General features: G+C 44.0%; 1 protein-coding gene across 1 annotated transcript; it reads left to right on the top strand.

The window, feature by feature from the left end:
* Positions 1 to 6,337: 6,337 nt before the first annotated feature.
* PRPH2 (peripherin 2) lies at positions 6,338 to 15,470 on the top strand. The gene is made up of 3 exons (XM_041413607.1): positions 6,338 to 7,034; positions 9,751 to 9,997; positions 15,234 to 15,470. Exons 1-3 carry the CDS (start codon positions 6,454 to 6,456, stop codon positions 15,468 to 15,470), a joined length of 1,065 nt encoding a protein of 354 aa, XP_041269541.1. The 5' UTR covers positions 6,338 to 6,453.
* Positions 15,471 to 25,366: the final 9,896 nt, after the last annotated feature.

The raw sequence follows: 25,366 nt of genomic DNA, 5'->3' as shown, positions 1-25,366 counted from the left end.
TTTTACTTGTTCCTTTACTAATGAGTCTTCTTTGCACTGACAGCATGATGAAATGATTTAAAGAATACACCCTGAGTCTTACTTTAGTGTACATAATTTATATCCTTTGTTAGAGGGATGTGATCAGTTGAGGCTGTCCAGTTATTTTAATTTTAACACATCCATCTTGTTACAGAACCTGATTTTGTAGTTCATTGTTCTCCAGATCGATCCTGTTAGCATCCTCTGGCCTTGAGACTGCAACATGTTCAGCCTGTAAGAACTACAATAATGCCTTTGTTCTGCTTGCCCAAAGCTCTAAACATTTACACCTTCCTGTGGCAATGGATCCCTGCCGATCCAGACAGGGAAAGAGACCCCAGGCTGTGGCAGGAACCAGGGATGCACTGAGGCTTCCCAGCCTTCCTCACATGGAAGTGCCATGTTCTGTTCCAGCTCTTGGCCTGTGGCATGCGGTACTGCCTGAATATACAGAGCAGGAGTCAAAATATGGAAGTTTAAGCATCAGTTTCTCTCTGAAGTTGCTTCCTTGGGGATGTTTTTCACAAACCAGTTATTGACATCCCAGCTGCTAATGTTTTCTTTCCTCCAAATACTTAACTTTGGTCAAACCATTAGTTAGGTAATACTTTTCAGAACATGGTGCCAGACAATTACCCTAAAGATTTAGCATTACCTTTGTAATACAAAACACACAACTGGCTCTCAGTCTCAGGCACGGTGTGAAACAAGGAAATTCAATCTGAGAGCAGTAAGTCCAGAAAAATTTGCTCAGGCAGATACCTAAATGTGATTTATAGTTCTAAACATACAATTTCATATCTATATATATACACACAGAGTTGCACATTTCTGTAAACCTTTTTTTAATTATACTTTCCTGATGTAGAATCATAACAGAAATTCATGACTGTTTTGAAACAACAGACTGTTAATGTTGTATGAGAATTTAAGCACTAGTAAAGGTTTACTAGCATTCTATGGACTATTCAGTATAGAAATTGCAACTTTTGTGGGTCTCTAAGGAAGAGAAGCCAAATCCCTTAAGTATTTCTAATCAGCTAGCAATCACCCTGCATAATGTACAACTGAAGTGAACAAAGTCTCTTCAAGAACTCTGGCTCTGGTTTGCATCACAGTGCCAACAGTTCCACCAGGAACTTCTTTAGAAATCATGTACTTTAAAGAAATTAATGATGCTAGACATCACCAGGGGCTGAAAAACAAATGCCTGCCAGAGGTGTGGGATAACAGAACATCAGCACCACAAACCTTGTGTAAATTTGCCCTGAAGAGAAGGAAACAGGCAGAAAGTTTCTAAAAATAGTGGGGGCCATTGAGCTGCAGAACCATTTTCCACGAGGAGTCAGGAAAGCCTCCTGTTTCAAACAGTTTTGAAAGACAGCCTAGTTGGACAGGCCTGCTCCAGCCAGTGACCTTACCAAAATCTTTTAAAGCCAGTGAAACTTCCTTAGTCCACCACAGGGCTGTTACTCAGCGTTGTAAAGCTCCTGTGTGTGTCTGTGGAGGAAATAAAACAGTTCTATGCAAAGATGCACAACATGGAAGCCAAGGGAGAAAACTGAGGCCATTTTCCAGGCCATAAAGGGCCTTGAGTGTTGCTGTTTGTTGAGGCACTGAGGGGTGGCACAGACCAAAATTTGTGTCCAGAGAAGCAGCCAGGAGGTTTGCTGCTGCTTCCATGGGGCCATCCCCTCACCCCAAGGTCTGTCCTGAGAGAGATCAAGCCCCCCTTTGGAGGCCAGGCATTTCCCTCCGTCTGCCCCTGCTTCTCTGAGTAACAGGAAAAGAAATGGAGTTACATTCTCTTTTTAGCCAGCTCTCTTTCACTTAAATAGATTCTGATGTGAGCTGTAGTAGAATTGTTTAGTGAAAAAAAACAGGTAAGAAATACAATTTCCTACATACTTTTATGCATTATATTTTTGAAGGCATGGATTTTTTTTTTTTCAAAGTTTCTTATTTAAGCTATAGCTGCATGTAGACAAGGTTCAAATCTCACTGGTTTTACCTGGAATTGCTTCAGGTTTTACTAAATTTCATCACATACAAGGAAAGACAGGAATAGCAAGAAAAAGAATTAGGCAACTTGGGGAAATTCAGCATTTCCATTCACATCATGATCTGATTTATCTGTCTGACTGGGGGATCCACCTGTTGTTCTGAGATGTTTTCCAGCAGTAATGACTATAATGTGCTTTTTGTAAGCTTCTTTTAATTCCCAACATATTTCTTTCCTGTTTCTGCAAATATAAATTTTGATTTCTAACTCTTTTTTTTTCAGCAGTGAATGCTACACCCCAAGCATCACAGTAACACAAACAAATACTCATAATGACCATCCTGGAAGTAAAAAAAAAGCTGTGTTTTCTGAACATGTTACACACCACCACATGAATGATGGCTGAAATTCTGGGGATTACCCAGAGCTAAACCACACCAAAATCCCCACAGTGTGCCCCAGCAAAGTTCAGGAGCCACAGAGTACAGCAGGTCAAATCACTCTTCCCAGGATTTTCAACAATCCCAGCAGTGAATTCAGAACTTGCCTCTGTTTCTAGCCTCAGAACCTGCAGTCACCTCACATGCCACAAAAATAGTAGCCTACCAAGCTACCTGTGTAAGGAGGTAGAAAAAAAGTCATAAATCAGACTTTTCTCCACCTGATAATCGAACAGTGAGGTACAGGATTTTCATCACATTGTTCCTTGGGAGTGTCCGGGTTCACACCTCTGAGTTACTATTGAAAGCAAAACCATAGGTGAGGCCACATGAGCAAACCTCTCTACACAATAGCTTCCCATCAAAGGTAAAACTAGACATCATTATTCTTGCAGTGAAATATAGCCACTCCTAGGGAAAGGAAAGGTGGGGGGAAAAAGCCTCAGAAAGGCACACACTTCATATCACAGAGCAGTGTGAAAGAAGGATTGGGCCAGGAAATGATTCTTTCTACAGAGGGCACTTCCATAGTTTAGGCATGTATGTATTTTTATCTTTTACCCCTGAAGATGGAAAGATTAAGATTGATCCAGGGCTGAGCACCAGACTGTTTAACAAATACCAGATTAAATAGTTTACATTCCTCTCTCTTAACTGATAAATTTGTACCTTATATGTAGGTTAGCAGGCATAGCTTTTTGGAAAGGTATCAATATTGTATGGTTATGCATACACATTATAATTTTTTACTAGATTTTGAATTTGAACAGATTCATGGTGAGATCAATAATAATTTGAATATTTTATTCTACCTTTTTTTTTCTCCAATATTGGCATATGAATTATACAGTTGAATTTAATAGACAACTTCTGAGGAGTCCATTAACTCAAACATTCTTGCAGCAATTAGGTTTTATCTGCTATGGATCGATTTCAGCATTTTCTATTCGGAGTGGTAATAAGTGCCAAACTAAAGGCGAATTGCAGCCAAGAAAAAGCTTTTTAAGAAAAGCAGATGCCAGGCAAAAAGAGCTTTCTTTTTTAAACTGTCCCCAGCCCAAAATGCTTCTCGATAATCCCCCATCGCCTTAATCTCCTCCAGGCTGCTGTGCCAGAGACAGCCCTTGGCTGCCCGCTTTGTGCCGATGCTTGCACAGGGTTTGTCGGCTCCGTGTCTGGGACACGGGGAAGCATTCATTCCCACTTTAAAGAGTGTTAACCAATCCCCTTTAAAACCCCCAAGCACGGCGAGTCAAGTTCATGGGTAGGGTAGTTTCTGCCACTTGAAGTCCCCAGCTGGTATTGAGCTGTTGAAAGCTGCTTAAATAAACAGCGCTTTTCCTAATCCGGGTTGTTCTGGTAGTGCTGCTTTCTGTCCATGATGACTTTAAAGGTACCAGCCGAAGTCTCAAAGGTCTTATTAGTAGGTGAGTGTCCCTTCCTGAACATCAGACCCAGGATTTTTACTGATCATCTCACAGCTAACGCTAGCAATTTAGCAGTGATTTATGAGGACTCCTCCCGTTTCCTTTTCTTATAGGCAGAAGAGTAAATCTGGAGAGATCAGTGAGCCCTGAGGCACGTCCTGCATGTTCTACTTCACTACTTTGATTCCTGAATTAGAGGAAACATCATAGTGTATACACTTACATGATTTTGCTGCATCAGATTTATCATGGGTATCTAAATGTTAAATTATTAATCTGACAGGTATTCAGATTCATCTGTGCTCCTGAATACGAAATTACCCATATCCAGAGCAGCACTAGGCTTACATCTGCTGTGGGCAGGAAGTATTTCACTGTATGTCCTCATGACCTGTAGACCTGGTACAGAATTCTTTTCCACTTTAATTACAGTTTCACTGTCATCACTGACAAGAAAGGAAATGGTTTCAAGTTCCTTTACCTAGAATTAACTCCAGGCTGTCAGATAAATGCATTTTTCAAACTCAAGTCTCTTAGCTGAGCCCTGAAAGAGTCAGTGAAACACAACACGTGCTACCTTGGTTGTGGGATATTTTGCCAGGAGAGATGCTATTTCAGAACCATTACTTATTGCACAAAAACATGAATAGGCTCTCTCAAGAACCAGCACTTCTCATCCTCTTCACGGCCGGAGAGAATAGTCCCTGATGGATAATTACCTTCCCTCTCATCTTACATGCCCACTCTTCACCAGCAAGGGCAGCAGCAGTGCAAACCACCAGGTTTGCTTTAGAAAAATCCCAGTTACTAGCTGCTCTCCAGCTCAGTGCATTAGCACCAGGATGGGCTAAAAAAGGTCCACCAGAAAAACCTTCTATCAGGACAGGAAGAAGCAGTGAGCTGCCAGCCTTTGTCCTTCCTGAAGGAACCTTCAGCATTCCAGGATCCCAAATGGTAAATAAGAGGCGTCCATGGTACTACAGAGCTGCAGACGATCAATAAGTTATATTTCAGTGCTTGGGCTTTTTAATTACTTGTGTTATTATTTTTCACACTTGCCTTCCTCCTAGCACATCCCTTCCCCTCTGTCGCCGGGGGCCGGTGGCCGTGCTGCTGGCAGCCACTAGAGGATGCCCCCAGGGACTTGGGTGGCGGCAGCAGCAGGGCTGGTTGACAGGCAAGAGAGAATCCTCCCAGCCCCGCTCCTGGGGCTGTTCTCCCCTGCAGCATTAGCGCCCGTGCCCTCCCACACCGGCAGGAATATTTTCCATTGCTGGGGGTAGCATGAGGTTAATTTTGCGTTGTGGTGGCAGGGGTGAGGCAGTGCAGGGATTTCCCAGCAGCTCCAAACCCCTGTGGGGCGAGTGGGAGATGATATTTCAAAGCAAGCATCACTCAAGCAGCGGAGCGAGTGCGAGCCCGGCACCGCTGCTCGCCTGACCCCGCTGAGCGCCGCAAGCAGGAGGCGGCAGCCGCACCGAGGGGTCGCAGCCTCCGCTCTGCCCGCTCCAGCCTGAAAGCACAGCCGGCTGCAGGGCCTTCAGCACAGCCGGAGGACCCCCGGGATGCCTCCCTTGCATCCAGATCCAACATCCCCAGGGTCCTTCTCCAGCTGCTGAGTTGAATTCTTCCCTGATGTAATCTCCCGGGTGGGTCTCCTTGGGCAGCCCTGCTCCCCTCCCTGGCCCAGTGCTTATCCAGTAAGCTGCTCATGCCAGCTCACCTTTTATGAAAGCACATCTAGATTTCAGCCCAGGGTTTATTTATTGAGTTTCTCTGCACTTTTCCTTTCTCGTGCTCTCCTGCCAAGACTCAGAGATGGTACAAGCCCTGGAAGTAAATAGAAAATGCCAAGCTTAGTTTTTTTAGGTCACTGTAAACTACGTGCTTATCTGCTTTCAGAATACATAAGCCAGAGGATGTCATCTCAAGTCAACACAGAAGGATAAGGACTAGAATGCAGGTCTGGCTGTAGATGTGAATGTATTGGGATCGCGGTGGTGAAGTGTATGTTTGTATACAAGAAATACATTTTTTAATCCAGAGCCCTCTTCCTTTTTCCTCACAGGCTCCATATTCTTCTGGCCACAAAGATCTTTTTATATCTCTGGGATTTCATATTCCACCCAGCAGCCTATCATAGGAGAGCACAAATCTACTAAATAGTAAAATGAGGGATTACTTCCACTCATCTGTTGACAGACATTTCTCCAAATTGGATCAAATGATTAAAGGTATTAGAATGACGTCTTGCAGATCCAGATCAAATCATTTGAAACCTTGAGAGTGTTTCTCCTTTGCTTGGAAGAAACCACCAGAAATAGTTGTAGGTGCTAATTGCCCATTATTCTCACTAATGTGAAATTGTTAATTGGGACCTTTGAATATTTTACTTACTTGAATCCTAACCAGGAGTCTTCAAGATGGAAGGACTGTGCAGCGGCTTGCTTCCCGACGTGCCCTTCGGGATCTCATCTGACGCCTGAATGGTTCTTCCTCGAGTTGCTTACGCTGAGAAGAAGGGTCCAGGCTGTGAAGTCTTCCAACATCTCCCACTACAAAGATGGCACTGCTGAAAGTCAAATTCAATCAGAAGAAACGGGTAAAACTAGCACAGGGACTATGGCTCATGAACTGGTTTTCGGTGTTTGCTGGAATCCTTGTTTTTAGCATGGGATTGTTCCTCAAAATTGAGCTCCGGAAGCGAAGCGAAGTGATGGACAATTCTGAAAGCCACTTTGTGCCCAATTCTTTGATATTGATGGGTATATTATCCTGCGCCTTCAATGGTTTTGCTGGAAAAATTTGTTACGATTCTCTGGATCCCGCTAAATTTGCCAAGTGGAAGCCTTTGCTGAAACCTTATCTGGCACTGTGCTGCGTCTTTAACATGCTCATTTTCTTCGTGGCTCTGATTTGCTTTCTCATGAGGGGCTCCCTGGACAGCACCCTGGCCCAGGGGCTCAAGAACGGCATGAAGTTCTACCGGGACACGGACACCCCCGGGAGATGCTTCATGAAGAAGACCATCGACATGCTCCAGATTGAGTTCAAGTGCTGTGGCAACAACGGCTACAAGGATTGGTTCGAAATCCAGTGGATCAGCAACAGATATCTAGACTTCAGCTCCAAAGAAGTGAAAGAGTAAGTGGCTTGGTGGGGTTTGTATCATGTAGTATCAGTGTTTGATCAATGCTGGCCTCAAGTGCCAACAGGCGCTGACCGGAAGGGGGTCTGTGTAAAATGGGGTCTTGTGTAAAAAATCATCCCAAATGACCAGCTGGATTGCTTCCTCCCCTGACAAAGTCCTCCAAAGTCATCCACAACATAAAATAAAAAGCACCAAACTACAATTCCCACTCTTACTCAGTATGATGTAAACAGACTTAATAGTTTTTACTGTCTTTTACTGCTTTATAAACCTTGAGCCACACTCCCAAAATCAACAGGAAAGTATCAAACCTTTACTAATCCTTAAGCAGATGTCAATGTGATTGATTAATTTCCTAAAAAAAGAATTCCCTGGAGATATACTGTTGATACCACTTTTAAAACTCCACTCAGATATGGCAGCTAATCATGCATGGAAATAAATAGAGGCAAAAGCACTTTGCCAATAACTCATGTCTTTTAGATCCTTAAGATTTTGAATTTTATTTTTATATTCACACAATGGGTTGCTTCAGTGCTGTGATAATACTGAGCATCAATTGATGTTCCTGGTGTTACAAAGTGGCCCTTGTAGCCATACGTATTTTAAGTTCTGTCCTGTGCCTAATTTTTTAAAACCTCACATGAAAGCAGCACTAGTTTATTGTTTCTGTACAAACCAGATCAGGTTGTTGACCAGAAACACCTTAATGGCTTTGATGTCAGTGCCCAAAGAGGCAGTAATCCTAAAATCAGGTTAGGTGCAGTAAGCTCAAGCAGAAAATAAACACGAGAACAAAATGAACCTTTGAAATTAAAAAAGTAGCATTAGGCATAAATACCCACAACCTTTTAAAAAAGTAAGCACTGGGGAAAGAAATGGTTATTCTAGGTTCTTTGGGAACATCATTCATTAACGTTTATGCTCTGTGGTTGCATAATGGGTCCTGTAAACTGGAAGCGATCTGCCTTTTAAATATACTGCCTGTATTAAAAATGTCTGAAGTAATTTTGAAAAAAGCTTTGTGTGTCTCTTGGGATCTCTTGGGATCCCTGCCTGACTGTGTAAATGGTATTTCACTTTGTGTGCCTCTCTGCGTGTTCTTTTGACTTGTTGGGTGGTCTGGTTGTTTTTGCAGTTCTGAATGAGGACTTTTTTTTAGTGAAAACTGTTACAGATTTAACCTGTTGCACTGCAGGGTGTTATAACAAATACATTCACTACTGAATAAGGACATGTTTCCATTGCAAAGGTATGCCCATGGGTATAAATAACTACTTGAAAAAACGTCGCCAGCATTATATGGAGATTTGAGAGCTGTAGCTTAATCCAGCAGCAATGGAAGGGCAAGGCACAGAGGGAAAACGGGGTTATACTGTCCTTAATAACTCATGCCTTGTTTGGGACTGAGACTCAAGATAATTTCTTTGTACTACTGAGGCAGGAACTAGGGGATTAAAAATCTACAAACAGGTTTTAGCGAATCCAAGGTTTGTACTGTGTGGTGGTGCACAATCTCTGCTCCCATTGCTGGTGGGATAGTCTGGCCCCTTTGAAGCCAATAGTAGAGTTCTCCTTAGTTCCAAGGAAGGTGGGAATCTGTCCCCCACAACGGGTTTTTTTATATTATTTGTAGAGCAAAGGCCTCATCCACTATCCAATCTCTGAAACTGGTGTAGCCTTTACACATGAATGGGAGTTAGACCCAATTCACAGCACAATTTACGTTTAGAGAGAAAACCTCAGTTGCATTTGCTGTTTAGGTATACTTAGGTCATGACTGCAAAGTGGAATTTCCCTTCACCAGGTTTTTGGAATCACTTCTCTCTCTATGACACAATTTTAAAATATCCATATAGAAATCTACAAGTGGCACTCAGATTTTTTTGGCCTCTCTACACCACAGGGACTCTCCATTCCATGATTTTCTAAGCCAAATGGCCTGTTTTAAAACTGCAGTCCTTTTATTATAGTCTTTCTGCAGAGTCAGTGGAACTATTTGCCTTCCAAGTAATCTTGCATCTAAACATCTCCTATGACACCAGGCTAAATGACTGTTTACAGAGAACAACCACAGTGTGAGATGAACAATAGTTGGGGAGCTCCTGCAAGGACTTTGGAAATTTTGCAACATCCTGTTGCTGAAGCACATTTCATGTTTTCAATACTGGCTACCTTCCCAAGCCAAGAATAAATGCACAACCGCTCCCTGGAGATATTATCATCAAAATAAGCTATTAGGTTTGCTGGATCAATGGGTATAGTGGGTTTCAAGACTGTTCTGAGTTCTTTTCCAAGCTCAGGCCAGCTCCAGCACCTCTCTTCCATTCTAACTATGCTGTGATGACTCTTTTCTGACTGTCCTTCCTGAGTTCTCTAACCATTTACTTTTGTTAAATACTAATTTCTTTGAAGAAGTGACCCAGGAGCGTGCATTTCCACCAGGAGGAGTTAATTACAGACTCAGTGTAGTCTTGACATAGAAAAGGATTTTGGAGAGAAAGGACACCTTGGACAAACACCGCTGTGTGAACAAGGGGACACGGAGAAAAGGCACGGTGGAAAATCCTCCTTGCTTTCCTTCCTCACGCAGATTTGCTCCTGGATATCTTTGTCTGTGTGTGTGTGTGTGTGTGTGTGTGTGTCTGTGTGTCTGTATGTCTGTGTGTCTGTGTGTGTATTCACGCTCCCTTCTGCCCTTGCCCATAGCCGGATCAAAAGCAACGTGGACGGGAGGTACCTGGTGGACGGCGTCCCCTTCAGCTGCTGCAACCCCAGCTCGCCCAGGCCCTGCATCCAGTACCAGGTCACCAACAACTCTGCCCACTACAGCTACGACTACCAAACCGAGGAGCTGAATCTGTGGCGCCGCGGCTGCCGGGAAGCGCTGCTGAACTACTACAGCGGCATGATGAGCTCCATGGGCGCCGTCATCCTCCTCGTCTGGCTCTTCGAGGTAACCCTTCCCTCAGACACGCTGCAGTGAAGGGCCAGCTCTGCAGGAGCAGGCTGTTTTTCAGTGTGGGCTTCTGAGTGAAAATCAAATCTGGTTAAAATAAATTTCCCCGTTGTTTGGCTGAGAAAATATCTAATAGCTGAGGCAAGGGCTGAAAGGTCCCAGGCTGGAAACAGAGGTGGAGGGGTGCGGGATCACGGGGCCAGAGCCTCGAGTATGCCACAGCAAGAGGGGGCAAAGGGAGTGATTTTCTGTCAAAGGCAGGGTGCTGAGCAGGGAACAGAGTGCAAGGGCTCTGCTGTCCAGATGCATTAATTTTACATGTGTCACCATTTGTGGGGAACGAGAAATACAAAAAAGCAACACATCAGAAAGATGTGACGGTAATTAGTGGGACAGAAAGTGCAGTTAAAGGGTTTACACCCTGAACAAAATAAGGCTTTAAGCCACACACAGTGGCACGATTTCAAGGCAGCGTGTGTACCTTCATCAGCTCTACCAAGGTATTTGGTCAGAAAAAGTGGTTTAGGTGGAACAAGTGGATTAAATTAATTTTATTCTGCTTCCCAAAACCACGACGCAAATGCAAGCTGGTACCAACACTGCCCAGGGCAGGTGTCTGTGGGCACCATAACCCAAAGTGCAGCTTGGCTGATAAAATACTGTTCATTCAATGCAATGAATCTCCTGCCTCTGGGAGATGGCCAGTTTTCTAGCCAGGGTGTTTAATCAACACTAATGCTCAGGGAGTGTGGGCTGGCAGTGGCACGAGGGCTGGAACGTGAGGTGCTCCATGTGGAGATCAGGCAGGAGCTGCTGGTAAAAGAAGAGTGCAGCAGATCCTTTCCTATCCTTGGAATGGCTGCTGCAAAGGGCATTGCCTATTTTAAATGATTCAGCTGCCTTCTAAAAAATTTAGATACATGCAAATTAAAAAAAGATGAGTTACATTTTGATACAAGCACTGGCCTACAGCCTTCCAGGAATGAAGATGCTTTTTAGAAAATAAACACCTACCTAAATCTGTGAACTGAAAAAAAAAATAATGAAGTTACTCCATGTTGCGTTGTTTTAAAAATAACTGCTCCGAACTGCAGAGAAATATATTACCTGTTTGCACTGTTATTCTGCTAAGAAAAGAAAGAGAAGGTCTTTTTTTTTAGCCCAGATTCAAGTGCAGAGCTCTTGAAGAGAGGGGAATTTCAACTGTATTTAAAAGTCAAAGAAATTAAAAAACTCAGAGGAAAAATGCACAAAAATACCAATGCAAGAAGTCATGACTAGGGGCCTGTAACATACCTCTGCTAACTTGCAAGAGATTAATGACAGTGATATGTTAACATTAACAGCAGTGATAAAAATGCAGTATTTTATGCCTAACTCTTCAAAGTACACCTGGGTATTTTTTTCAGCCTGTGGCATAATGAGAAATAAGATCTTCTCTTCTTTGTCTTTTTCAAAATAGAAGGTGAGACTTTTTTTCAGGCAATCAGATGACTTTTAGGGCAAAACTTGAAAGAAACAACACGATCCTGGGGTTACAATAACTTGCCCTCCTGAGTATTTATTACTTGTATGATATTCTACCATAAAGGGACCAGATTTGGATCTGAAATTCCTTTTGCTTTTTAAGGCAAACGTTGAAGGGAGGAAGCAAAGCAGGAAACTGACATTAATTTAGTCTGCCTTGAAATACAACGACTTCCTTTAAATTCCAGTCAGGATAGGAAACAATTTTATGCTGAGTAGGAGGGCAGCAGAGGTTCCACCTCCTGGCCAAGGTAAGTGTGGGTCGGAGCAGGGGGCAGTGGTTGTGCTGGCTCTGTGCTTCTCACTTCCACTTTGACTGACTTACCGGGAAGGCACAGAAAACTGCAAAAAGAAAATCCTCGGTTGCTTTACACCTGCAGCCACCGTGGACTCAAACCAGGTACTTCTCCAGCAAAGCCCTTCTGGGGGCCGTGGACGACTCTTCCAGCTGGGTTGCTGGAATTGAGGTGTGGGAAGGGGGAGATAACATGGAGGGGAAATACTAATCACAGCTGTTATTCTGAGCTGTAGAAAAAGGTAACATGCCAAACAGGCACAGGGAGCCCAGGGAAGGCCATTTCCATTTCACCTTTCTATATTAGGCACAAGGAAGAACAAACCTATTTTGAAACATCAAAATTTCTATTTGAAAAGAATGCTAATATCTAGAAGCTTCTTTTCCTAACAAAAGCTGTAGGCTTCCCATGTGTGACAACCAGTCATGAGGATGACAAAAAAAGATCACACCCTGCTCTGGCTAAGCCGCCTCAGGCTAAACCCTGGCAAACAGATGGGCTTCGCTGCAGAAGGTCAAGAAGAGCAAGCCTGGATGTCTTCTTGACCTGCCTCAGCCAGCAAAGAGGAAAAGAGGGTTCAAGGGTGCCCTGAGTAAGGCGTTTCAAAAGGAACAGAGAACTGAGGCTGGTTCCTGAGATGCTCCAGGTCCTCCACTTGTGCGAACATGTGGCTCTCAATAGGTCACAGCTGCCACGACAGCCAACACCTTGGGATTCACCTCCCGTGTGCCACAGACTGGGCCCAGACTGAGCTCCAGGAGAGCACTGAGACATTCACAGGGGGCACATTGCATGTCCTCTGCTGGAGAGTAAACTCTGCGATGCACTAAGAGTTGGAGTGAACTCCTGGTGATCTCCAAAACCAGCCCACAGGCAGCTGGGACCCTCCAGACAGACACAGTTTGCTCGGTTGGCCCAGCTGGAGAGGCTGAGCGTGCTGGGGTGCAGGGGATCCTCCAGCCCAGCCCATGCAGCCCTAGCCCTGGAGAAACATGTCTGGCCATGTCCTTCCTGGCACTTTAAAGTTGCTGTAAAATGACAAGAGGTTCCATGACAGGGAAATCATCCCTCAGCAAGGCTGGCCTCACTCTGGGGCTCTGACACTGCAGCCTCCTGTGCTGGATTGTGGTTAAGCTCAAACCTACAACTCACAGACTGGTTAAGGCTGGAGGTTTAGCTGTGGCCTCACCAGGGCTGAGCAAAGGGGAAGAAGGATCACATTCCTCAACCTGCTGGCAATTATTCCTCTAATGCAGCCAAGAATACTGTTTTCCCACTTTGCCACAAGGGCACACTGTTGGCTCAGGGACAGCTTGGTGCCATCCAGAGCCCCAAGGCCCTTTGCTGCCAAGCTGCTGTCAGCCAGTCGCCCCCAGCACATAATGCTGCATGGGGTTATGCCTTCCCTGGTGCAAGACTTCAGCTAAACTGGTGGTCCCAGACTCTCTGTGATCATGTAGGAGTGAGACTAATTTACCAGATACTTCTCTCAAACTTCCTGGGCTCTCTTCTCATCTGGCAGAGAAGGCAGGCTCAGATCACTGGAGGTGACAAGGAGACAGACATTTTGCATTGCTTTTAAGGAATCTCAGCTTCAGTGACTCAAAATCTTGTTTAGAAAGGTTTTTAAGAAAACGAAGTCTTAAACTGAGAGAAAATGTCACAAAATCTCTTCCAAGGACAGGTCAGATGCTCAGTGCCGTACAAGCACCTTCCAATTTTAAAAGCATGATAATATTTACTGACTTGGAGCCATGCAGAAAGCCAGTCCACCTACTCTGGCTGTCAAATAGTAGCACTTGGCAAGTCAATCACAAAACAAAGCTCCTGCTAACATGCAGCAAGGCAGCACAAGTAGAGAGCAATGTGAAGGCCATTTCCTGCACCCAACCCTGTTAATCTGCACTTGCAACAGCCATTGATTTCAAAGATATCAGCCCCACGAGTGAGAGCAGCAAAACTGGAACTCAGAGTGGAAGGAAGATGTCAAAGGCTTTAAATCCCAAGACTAAGGTGATGGGATTTGTCACTTGTGACTTTTATAGAATAGTGCTTTAACTGATTTAAGTCATCATATTATTGGCTAGATGAGACTATTTCCAGACTCAGAGCCACTAGAAACTTCCTTAGTGACCAAAGTGTGGCTAGTCATACATTCCTGTGTTAAACAGTATGAACATTTGCCTTTGGATGTGGAAGTATTTGATGAAACTTGTTTGTTGGACCAATGTTTTTCCTTTCTGACCTTGAGTGAAGGCAGAGAAATACGAACACCTGCAAAAGTTGAGAGTAGACAAGCGTAACTTTAGTCTTCCAAGAGTTTGGAGACACTGATCATACACAAGCAGGATGACCACAGTAGACAGGCTGATGGATGGTCCATGGAAGCACATGCTTGGGCAGTGCCTCAAGGCCAAAAGCCAGATGTGAATTCTGCCACTGGCCTTGCCATGTGGCTGCATCCCAGCCTCAAATCTGCCAGCTTCTTTAGCCATCAGGGTTGAGAGGACCAAAGGTAATCAGTTCCTTGGGAAATTGGATAGTGTGACAGAGGCATCTTACTTCCCTTAGAGAACAAATCCTGTGAGGTGCTGACAGCAGTAGGTGTTCTCCATCTGAGCTTTACCCAGCACGTGAAGGACCAAACCAATCTTACTCCTGCCCCACCCCAGCCACCAGCCCTACCACGTCACCAGGCTGCCTCTTCTGGGAGCTGCTCTTCTGTCCTTTTCTACTTCTCTCATCAATCACTTTCTTCACAAGCACCACAAGGGTGAGGTCAGCTTGTTCTGAATGGTGTTAAAAGGCAGGAGACTGGCTAAAAACACACTTTCTGTCTGGAGGCAGGTGCAGTGTTACACAGTACAGTAGAAAAAGTCTCAGGGCTGCTGGGACTAGGTAATATTTAATCAGAAACATAAAATTTGTTTTAGGTGGAACCAGGGAAGGATCACCTGCTGCCTTGGTTTCCTTATTTGCACATATCTATATTAAAACAAAATCAGAATCTGAAGCAGACAAACTAATGGCTCAAATCCTAACTCTGCTCCATTCTGCAGAGACACTGACTCATTAATATCTCCTTGATCAGCTTAATATACTCACCAAACATATTAAGGTCAATGCAAAGTCAAAATATTTAGCTAAAACTAAGTGGGTGGTGGCCAAGGACAGCGCTGCACATCCAAACTGCCTTGTGGACATCCAGTGCACAGCAGCCAGAGATGCACTAAAGCCTCCCGAGAAGGCACCGACACTGCCGGAGCTGGCGGAGAGGCCCCTTGGGCACACCCTCGGAGCTCTGCTGACAGCAGCAGCCCCGGCTGCCCCAGCAGGGCACAAGGAGGGTGGGACACAGGGAGTGTGCAGGCCTGGCTGACGCTCTCCTCCTTTCCCATTGCCTGGCACAGATGTCGGTGATGGTTGGCTTGCGCCTTCTGCACACCTCCCTGGAAAGCATTGCCAATCCCGAAGACCCCGAGTGCGAAAGCGAAGGGTGGGTCCTGGAGAACAGCCTGAAGGACACTTTCAAATCCGCACTGGAGAACTTGAAAAAGCTGGGTAAGTTCAACCAGGTGGAAGCAGGAGCCGAAGGGGCCGAAGGAGAGGAAGGCGGGAAGACGCCAGCCATCACAACAGTCAGCTGAGCTGCTCATTGAGGTGGACTTTTTCTCAGAGAAAAATAACACAAACTGAGAATTGTGAATATATCTGCATTTTAAAAGCTATGTATCAATCACCAGAATACACATTTCTACGCATGTTCACTTTTGTACATGGGAGCATACAACATAGTGCACCTTGGGATAAAACACTTATCCACAATGTGAGTACACCCTATCCATATCCTTCTGGGAATATGACCCCAACTAGGACTTGCAATATTCACATGTTCCCTTATCAGAGACAGTTAGTTTAAGAAAAAAAAAAATTAAAAAAAAAATATTGCTGGCATCACACAGCGATTTATTCCATCTTATTTTGAAATTAAAAGTGGAATTTGAAAAGTTATTATTTTTTGCTCAAGTTGTTTCATCAGCATACTTTCTGTACTTCAGCTTTTAAGGACAAACAGATTGGGTTTCTGGAGAGTAACATGATAGAATTCAAAGAAAGAAGGATTTCCAGAATTGTATATAACTTAGTATACAGGTATTTTGACAAACCTCTCATATGTGATTTTTGTTAATGTGCTAAGCAATGGTATTTTCTGCTGTATTCTTAAGACACACATAGAACAAGATGCAAACTTATGCTGAGAATTTATGTACTAAGCAAAAATTGTAATTTAATGAAGCAGCCAAGCATCATAAAAACAACATTCAGGTAAGATTGAGGGGGTTTATTTATCAGGGTTTTTTTGCAGGCTGTATATGTTGAATGTATGTGTTGTAGACTTATGCTTCACCTTGTATTTAAATTCTTTGCAGAAGCTTAGAAGATTCATCTTTTAGTGGGTGGAATCCAGGCTATGAGCATGTGCCAGTTATGGTTACTCTGGACATTTTACAGAGTATGTCATCTCATAAATTGCTCCAGAATATTCAAGCCCAACTATATTTAAGGCAAGAAAAAGACAAACCCAAATCCAGACCCAAATCCAGGCCAGTTAGAACTCACACTTTAAATGTTTTCCAGGGGCCTAGAAAGTGGATACCATTCATCCACAAGTACATCAAGCCTCACCCTTTCAGACCAGGGGAAACTGAGTTTAAATCAATCCCCAGTGTGCAAATTTTACTTTATCAGTGAGGGGGTACTCCTCATTAGATCTTTTAAATCAAAGGGAAGGCACAATTTGCAGATGCTGCATCTCTCCAAATTTAACGTCATAGCTGGAAGATCCTGTTCTCAAGTTGGAATAAACCACGGAAAGAGTTTGCTGTGGCATGCAGCCTCTAATAAGGGAACAAAGCATCATCTTGAGTTTATTTTGCCAGATAATTTCAGCTAAAGGGAAAGAAACCTGAGAGAACAAGCTGCAGCCCCCTGCACCAAGGACTGCAGATACCTCAGTCCCTCCCTGCAAGCCAGGCACCACACTTACTTTTACCCTGGCTGTGCAAACCCTCTACTTCTTGGGGGTGTGCCTGGGAGAGGTTTCTCGGTGGGTCCCTTCTCCCTGGCTGGTGGCTGGCCCTCAAAGGGAGCAGTGTTTGCAGCTGCATCACCACAGCAGAACCCCCTGGTTTTCATTCTTAATCACTTGTGCACTCGCCCCAGCAGCACTCAGCTCCTCCAGCTTCTGTCCCAATTCCTTCTAGGATGGACAGTTCAAGGCAGGACAAGCAGGGATGTGTCCGTACATCACTCCATAATTTCCATCTCAGTGCCCAGGCTGTTTCAGGCCACCTGCACACAAGGTTTCATTTTGACAGGTAACTGTGCCGTCCTTTCAGTTTCTCAAAGCTGGTCAAAGCTTTCAACTTTAGTTATGGTCATGAATTTAGTTACAATAATGAATTTAAAAGTCTCCTCTTCTGTGCATAAGACTAGGACAAGGGCACTGACCAAAGGCCAACTTGCTACTCACCACAGCCTATCGTCTCTCGCTCTGCTGAGGGACAGAACTGTACGAGCCAGAGCAGCTCCTCCCTGCTCGGTAGGACGTCACTGGGGCCAGCTGCCCCTCTCAGCTGGCCCATTAGAGAAGAGCAGGATTTTGGACGGCACACAGTGTGGCTACATGTACCAGCGAAGAGCTTTTCAGAGGAGTCACATGTGGATAGGAGCTGCGTTACAAGGATTAATTACAGTCTTTCCTTGGGAGGCTTCAGCGAGCTGTGATCTATACCAGTTATTTGACTAGACTGACTTTTCAAAGAGATCTAGATTTATTGTTGCCCTAGAAATCTGGCTTAGGCCACTAATTTAGACAGGACTCTCCAATTATTCGTGGTCTCTGGTTTTTATCAGCTTATTGCTAAAGCAACATAACAAATGTTCAAACCATCCTTTCAATGCCACACCAGAGAAGCCAGTTCCCAGAGCAATGGTATCAGGCAGGTAAAGAGACCATCTGAGACAGGTTTATGAAGAACAGTACTGGAACCAGGGAACAAAGATCATATGGGCTAATGCTGTCTAAAATAAAACCTCCTGGTTGATGAAGATCTTTGTGACATCTTATGATTATCACAAGATTGTAATATGACTGCTTTGTACAATATTACATGTAATATATCACTCGTCCAATCTTACACATACTTGTGATACTGCAAATGCTGTTCTAGATGAAGATATTTCTGCTGACTGCAAATGTAAATTTAGGTATTAAAATGTTATTGCAAGTAAAGATCTCTTTAAAGAAAATGTTTAAATATATACAATTTAATACAGATTTCTTTAATTTGCATTACTGCTGTCTTTTTCCTTCTGATTTCATTTTTTGGATCTGTTTTATGTATTCCTATAGGTGGGAAGGTTTTCCCCACCTCTACATAATGCTCTGAGAGAAAGCAAACCTTCCTCTTTTCACATGCCCAGCTAAGCTCAGGATGTGCAAGCAGACCCCTAAATCACCTGCCTCTTACTAGAAACAGAATTTGCTGTGCTATTTTAATAGCATCCTCCTGTAGTACATAGGAATTAAAACATCTTCACAGCCATTAATGTGATGTGCTGGTCATGCTGAACCAGTGAAACCACTGGCATCCTCAGGGTCTTTGACAATCAGCTGGGTTTATAACCTCTTTTTCTCCCCCTGTTTAAATCGAACTTGCAATGGACATTCAAAAGAACACATTGTTCTTATTTTAAATTTAAGTCTAAAGCTCACAAAGTCAAATCTCCCTGCAGCAATCCGACAACTTCCAGAGCCATGCCCTGATTTTCAAACTAATAAACTTCAGAAGGATGTGAACTTAATTCATGCAAACCAGGCCACTTCTTTTGAGATACCTCCATATGGATTAGCAGCTTAATTCCAAGTACCCAGACCTCAGAGTCAGCCCAAGGCCTTGAAGTGTCAAGTCTTAAGAAATATCACTTTTGAGAGAATGACAAAAAATACATTATTTTACAGATGACATTTATTTGAAGGGACATAGAACATTGACTAAAGTGCTTTAAAGGAGGAAATATAAACAGCTTCCTTAAAGCTATTAGTTCCTAAGTAGCCTTAATACAATTGATAAGATTAGCCTCCATGCATTACATGGGCTTGGGCATTTGGTAATGCCACAGAAATACAAGTGTGCAGCTTAGCAAAGAGCATGGGAATGCTATATCGGGCTCACAGGCACCATGGGTCTTCCTAGCTGACGGGCTGGGAAGATTTTCAAGGCTGGTATAATGAAAAAGGGATCCCAGCAAAACAGTTCCTGATTTACACCCAGCTTGCTTGTTTTGTGAAAGAAGCCAATGCTGTTTTTAGCATAATCAATGGAAAAAGGGGACGGATCACAAATGCTTATTAAAAAAAAAAAAAGAAAGAAAGAGCATTATTAGAGATTAGTTAATTAAGAGATAAGGCCAGAAAAATAGAATGGAGACACGTGATAACAGCCCCCTGTGGGGAAGGCACAGGCTTAGGCAAATTTATTTCTGGCAACAGAAATGCAGCTATCTCAAATCTGAAGTCATGCCTACATGGACCATTTCCTGATTCATATCAGACCTATAGTGTTCAGGGACTGACTGAAACACTGAAGTAGTAAAACAACTCTCTCAAAGAACCTGCATTGCTGCTCCCATGTGATTTCATAGGTATTTCTGAATCTGGATCCAAAGCACAGTTGTGAGGTGGGACAGCTGGAGGAAACCCTGGTCTGGAGCTCAGCTTTGTAGACTCTCCATCACAGTCTCTGCAGCACTCTGCCCTGGGGGACACCCCTTTTTGCAGTTCCCCCCTAACATTTGGGAGGGCTCCAAAGAGGGAGGCTGAGCAGGATTATTACCTCCCATCCCACCAGTTCCCCACAAAGCACATGCCAACAACTACTCTTGCCTGATTGTTTCTACTAAGAGGATAGCCCATAAACCATGAGGAAGTACATTTCCAGTTTGTTCCCAAAGCTCTCAAGAGCAAAGGGTGGTGCAGGAATCAGAGGAACCAGTCAAATAGTGAAGCCAGGACCAAAGGGCAGCTCTGCAGCCTGCCACCAGACTGATGCACGCCCCCTGCACCAGGCAACCAAGCAGCACATCCCTGGGCAAAACAGGACCAAGCACTGCAAAGCAGAAGTGAGGAGACTTGGGCATGTGGAACTTGGAAAGGCACAATTGCAGCTGGAGGGTGATGAAAGAAGGAGAGCAAAGCACTAAATCTCAGGTACACAATTCCCCACACTGACTCCCTTGGTAATAGGGTGAAAATGTTTAGTTCTTGAAAAAAAATCCCCACAGAATTCACTTTGAAGTCTGTGATGGTGCAGAATTTAACAGCAGCACCAAAGAAATGCTGTCCTTCCCAGCTGGAGATGCACACAGCACTCACTCCAGCCAGGCAGCAGTGTCAGGCTGGAAGGAGACTCTGGCTGTGTTCATCAGTTCCAGGGCATACACAGTCCCCAAACACAAAGTTTTCCTCTCACAAATCACTTCCTGCCTTCCCAACCATCCAAATAACCTGTCCAGAAGGTGGCACAGCTCTGCCTTAGACAGATGCATGTGAGTTTTCACATTTTCATGTGTTTTCTCCAGCACAAATAACAAGCTAAGGTCAAAAATGACAAAAACACAGGGGGGACATATCAAAAAGGACAAGGTGAATTCACAACTTTGTATGAATGAATCTTTCATTAATTACATAAATTAATCAAGAGCATAAGTAAAATTGATTCTGTAATGTTGTTGTCGGCATATTTTAAGTAAATTCTGACAGCATTTCTTGTTTTCACCCCAGAATGTTAAATGTAATTAGGACTTAAAATTCAAATTTATTCTCTACTTCTCTTAGTTGTTTTTATATTATTTTAGAGTATTTTAGATTATTTTTGAGATTAGGTAATACTAAAAATTGATCAAATCCATTTCAGGAAATATTTTATTCAGGGAAAAACTTGCAGTGGTATGTCTAGATTTCAAATAATTACTACCACACCATATCCCTGACTCCACTGGGAGAAAACAACTTTCTGTCCCCTCCCTCTTTGCAAGGTGGCACTCAGCCAGGAGCGCTGCTTACACAGGTAGACAATCCTAGTGCCACACACTCTCCTCAAATACCTCTCAGCCAGGTCCAGGTCTCTGTCACTGGTGAAGGTTTACAAGCAGATCCCGAATCTCTGAGAGCAGGATTCAACCCCTTCCTCATCTCACCACAACCACTGCTGCTGCAGCCCTGGAAACCACGTGCACCTCAGCAGCCATGCCTGGAGCAGGGCATCCCACCCTGAGCACCCACTGTGCAGTGGAGCAACCACATCAGGTCTTGGGTTTGCTGTCCTAAATGGATGTGACACCTTTCAATGCCTGGATAAGTGCTCTTCCACATCTGCCCAACGATTTGAAATGCTGCCCACACACAAATGTTTGTCTCACACACGTTGGCACTAGAAGCAGCTACCCCCAGCCGCCCAGTTGAACACTCTGTGCTTCTGCATGCTCCAAGTGACACACATGTTGCTAGTGTAGAGCATTTACCACTCCATTAGAAAAAAAACCCTCAAAATTCCTTGTTTTCAGCTCCATCCGGTTCAAGCTGACAGACAGGATCTTAAAGATTGCATTACAAAGTAGTACACAGAAAAAAAAACCCCACAAAAGTTCTTTGTTTCAGAGTTCATGCCATGCTCCAAGCTTTCAGCTATTAGAGCACTTTATGAATTACCAAAACCTGACCTGGAAAGAATTATTATATACAGATGAGATGCCTGACTAGCTCAACAGCATGAAGTAGCTGCTTAGCAATTACTGCAGATTTTTTTTCTTCTTCTAGTATATTTTGTGCTAAACTGCACATTCATTCCAAGACTGATACAATCACTGCAAAAATACTGCAAGGCTTCTTGGAGCTGTCTTTACAGGGAGCAAACAACACCTTTCTAATGCAGGCATCTCTAGCTAGAGGACACCAGTGAATTACATCAGTGAACACATTGCTGATACCCTCACCCTTGTTATTTTTACATAATCTTCTCTCCTATTCATTAACACACTTTGCCATCCTCCACACTTAAGAGTACTGCAAGTACAGAAATACGTTTCACACATTGTTCCTCAAGTACATGGTTGATTTCAAATCCATACTTAGGTTTTGTAAGTCACTAAAATATTCCGCAGTGGTCTGCACAGACACCATCCCTAACCTGAGCTCAGCTGTCCCACCCTGCCCAGGGCTCTCTACCCAGTCTGGCTTTCCTTCCAGGATCCCACGCAAAGGACAAGCTGGAAAACTTACCACCTCCAAGCTCACGCTGTCTGAAAAGAGACTGTGAAAATATATATTCACAAACTGATGAAAAAGTAACATTTAATCATTGCTGTCATGGAGACGAAGATCAGTACTTGCCATTTCGTAGCTCCTACACCTGGCGCACTGCGAAACTCCTCATACTCTCCCTCTTCTTTTTTCCTCCAAGAGAGGAGTTCTTGACAAATCTCTCCATCAAAGATGTAAGATTTGGGCATCTAATGTTTGCATGCCAGGAGAGGGGGAAAGGTGGCAGAAGAGCAGGAAAAAAAAAAGAGGATGAATATGCAAAAGACTCGAGATAAAAATATGCAAAGCAGATTTTATCTGTGGAACAAAGATTAGTAGAAGAAATGTTAAAACTGCCACCAAGTATGAATAGAAACATACATGTATGAAACAGCAGAAGAAATAACTGAGCAAGCCTTTAAAGAGCAGCATGTATGCATAACAAGGGATGTGACTGACAGCAATAAAGTGGGAAGATGCTGAGAAATGTGTTGTTTCCACCCAGCCCAGGAAGCCTGAGCTCCAAATGGCCATGGTACAGTCGCCTTCTCAGCAGCAGACCTGTGCTTTAGCAACGAGAGGGAGCCAGTGTGGTGTGTGCCATTCCTCTTCATGTTATGATGTACCAGCCAAGGCACCCAAAACAGGAAGAGAAAACAGACTGCCTTACTTGATATTTAGGATGGGTGAAGCAGGATACTGAGGCAAAACACAGCCCCACAGGTCCTACTGAATCCCAAAGAATATAAAAGACATTTCCAAAAGCCATTGCTCCTGTCCTCTGTAGCACCAAGTCCTGGCCAGACTGCTTGGACACACACACCCCTTGTTGTGCATGGTGTGTGTGGGTGGCTACAGTGAACTTCAATAAGAGAAATCACCATGCCCTTCTCTAGAGTCTCAAGCTGAAGTGAGAGAATGTTTTAGTACTGAGCTTTCATAAATAAATACATCATAAATACTCAGCTACTTCTCAGGGCCAGCTGGTGACAAGGGGCACTGAGCAGACCAAAACCCCCCCGACATGAGCAGAGGGGTACAAGGCATGCCTCATGCATGGGTAATCACAGGGCTCTGCTTTGTAAAAACTTGAACTCTTTTACTGCAGCTCATATTCCTCTTATCAGCCTGTAACACATCTAACTAATACACATTGACTACTATTAGGTGACAAACAGTATTATCAACACAACTAGCTCAATGCTTTTCATAAGTCACACCTGAATTAGCCATTAGAGAGCTGATTCTCCCAGAACAGAACCAGTAATCACTATCTCTCCTGACCCTTAGCCTTGGAATAAAATGGAAAATTAAAGCCCTTCTTCCCCTTGCTGGAAAAAGCTGCTTAACTGCCTGAAAAGCACAGCTCTGTGGGACTTCCAGTGAGGCCTCTGAGAGTTTTCCAGTGGACGAATTTTCAGAACCTGGTCTGAGGGAAAGTACTGACAGATGGAGAACCTCAGCTAAGGCTGGGATCCCCAAGTTCTTCCCTGTCCCTGACCCAATAGCTCAAACTTCCACAACAGCAGAATCCCCAGACTCCATGGGCACTGCTGGCTAGCAGCAAGGAGAGGCAGAGGTTCCAGCTCCTCCTGGCCATGCCTCCAAGCTCCTGAGTTGCCTGTGGTGTGTGTTGTCCCTGCAGTCCCAGCAGCCAAGCAGGCAAGTAGTTTCTTACGTAGTTATCCCAAGTTTACAGTGATGCCTTTCCATCAGTCATGGCCAGTTCTCCAAACCAACAAATGACACTCCCACAGGGTAAAGCTCACTCATAACTCGAGTTATCAGCAACTGGAGATGAAAGCGTGCTATCCATGCATCCATGTGGCTTCCATCAGTCACTAACAGATGGACAGCTTTTGTTTCAGCAATACTTATGTACTAAGTTCTCCCCAAGAGATTATTCCTGCATTTGCATGAACACAGCCCAAAAAGAAACACCAACTCTACTCTAATTCCTCCACATTCAAATCCCAAGAGGAAAAAAAAAACAAACCAAGAAGAATTCATAGTGAGAGAGACATTTCCCTGAAGACTACTTGCCTGTACGACTTCCCGTCGCTGCTAAGCAACCTTTCTGTGTGCCTGTCCCTGAGGAGACGTGGAAGCCTTTCCACACAGCTTGAACCAGCTACCCAGAGAAAGGAGAGTCAAACTGCAATGTGTTAGCTGTGCACGCACAGGGGTGGCTGGCAGGCTCCCTGGCTTGCACCACTCCTTCAGCACCTGGAAGCCATCCTGCAAAAGGCAAGCCTGGATAACAACTGAATCCAGTGCTGTTCCCATAAAGTCTGCAACCTTCTCCATGCAGCATCAAGAACTCTGGGGCAATCACCACTGTATGGAGCTGAGGAACTGAACAGCTAATGGTAGAGAAGGACATGCTTCCCTATGAAAGTTCCTTTAATGACAGTTAAGATAGGAAAAGCACCTTTCCATTCCCACTGTGATGCAGGACTGGCTCAACAAAAGCTAAGCTGATTCCAATACAAAAATACTCAGATCCCAAGACCCACAGAACCCCACAAAGATGAGCCCAGTATCTCTTGCTATTACCAGAGGTGCCTATTTTTCTATATTCTGCTGCTGTAAAACACTTTCTCTGTACAGCAAATGTCTTTAGAAGAACTTTCAATATGATTTCTGACATCCTCATAACCAATTTGGGGAGATGTAAACTAGGCAGACTGCAAGGTGGACAGAATCTTGGCTGGATTTTCAGCCTCAGAGGGTGGCAGTGAACAGTTGGAAGCAAACCACTTACAAGCAGAATTCCGCAGGGGCTGATATTCAAGCCCAAACTGTTTAATACTGTCATATTTGACTTCTATAATCAATAATCTCAACAGCAGAATGGAAATAGAGGATCACCACTTCCTGCTGGAGGCAATTCCTAGAAAGGAGCAGAGGAGAGTCCAGGGCAGAAGGGAGGCTGATTGAAAACTCAGTTGATCATGACGCGACACTACTGTGAAGAGATTTGAGATCCAACTCCCCTTGTACAATTTAACCTTCCAGAAAGGAAAACAGCTGGGATTTAATGCTGAAGGTGGATTGAGCATCCAGTTTCTCCTCTACAAATTCAGGCCACAGAGATAATTTTCAAGACAGAACACCATCATTTGAAATAAAAAAAAATAAAAATACACTTAAAGTGAGATGCCAGGGCTCAAGCACGAG

The sequence above is a fragment of the Onychostruthus taczanowskii genome, unplaced genomic scaffold (assembly GCF_017590055.1).
Source record: "Onychostruthus taczanowskii isolate IOZ18803 unplaced genomic scaffold, ASM1759005v1 scaffold42, whole genome shotgun sequence".
NCBI lineage: Eukaryota > Metazoa > Chordata > Aves > Passeriformes > Passeridae > Onychostruthus > Onychostruthus taczanowskii.
The sequence above is the reverse complement of the archived record's forward strand: the minus strand, read 5'-3'. Positions and strand labels throughout refer to the sequence as shown.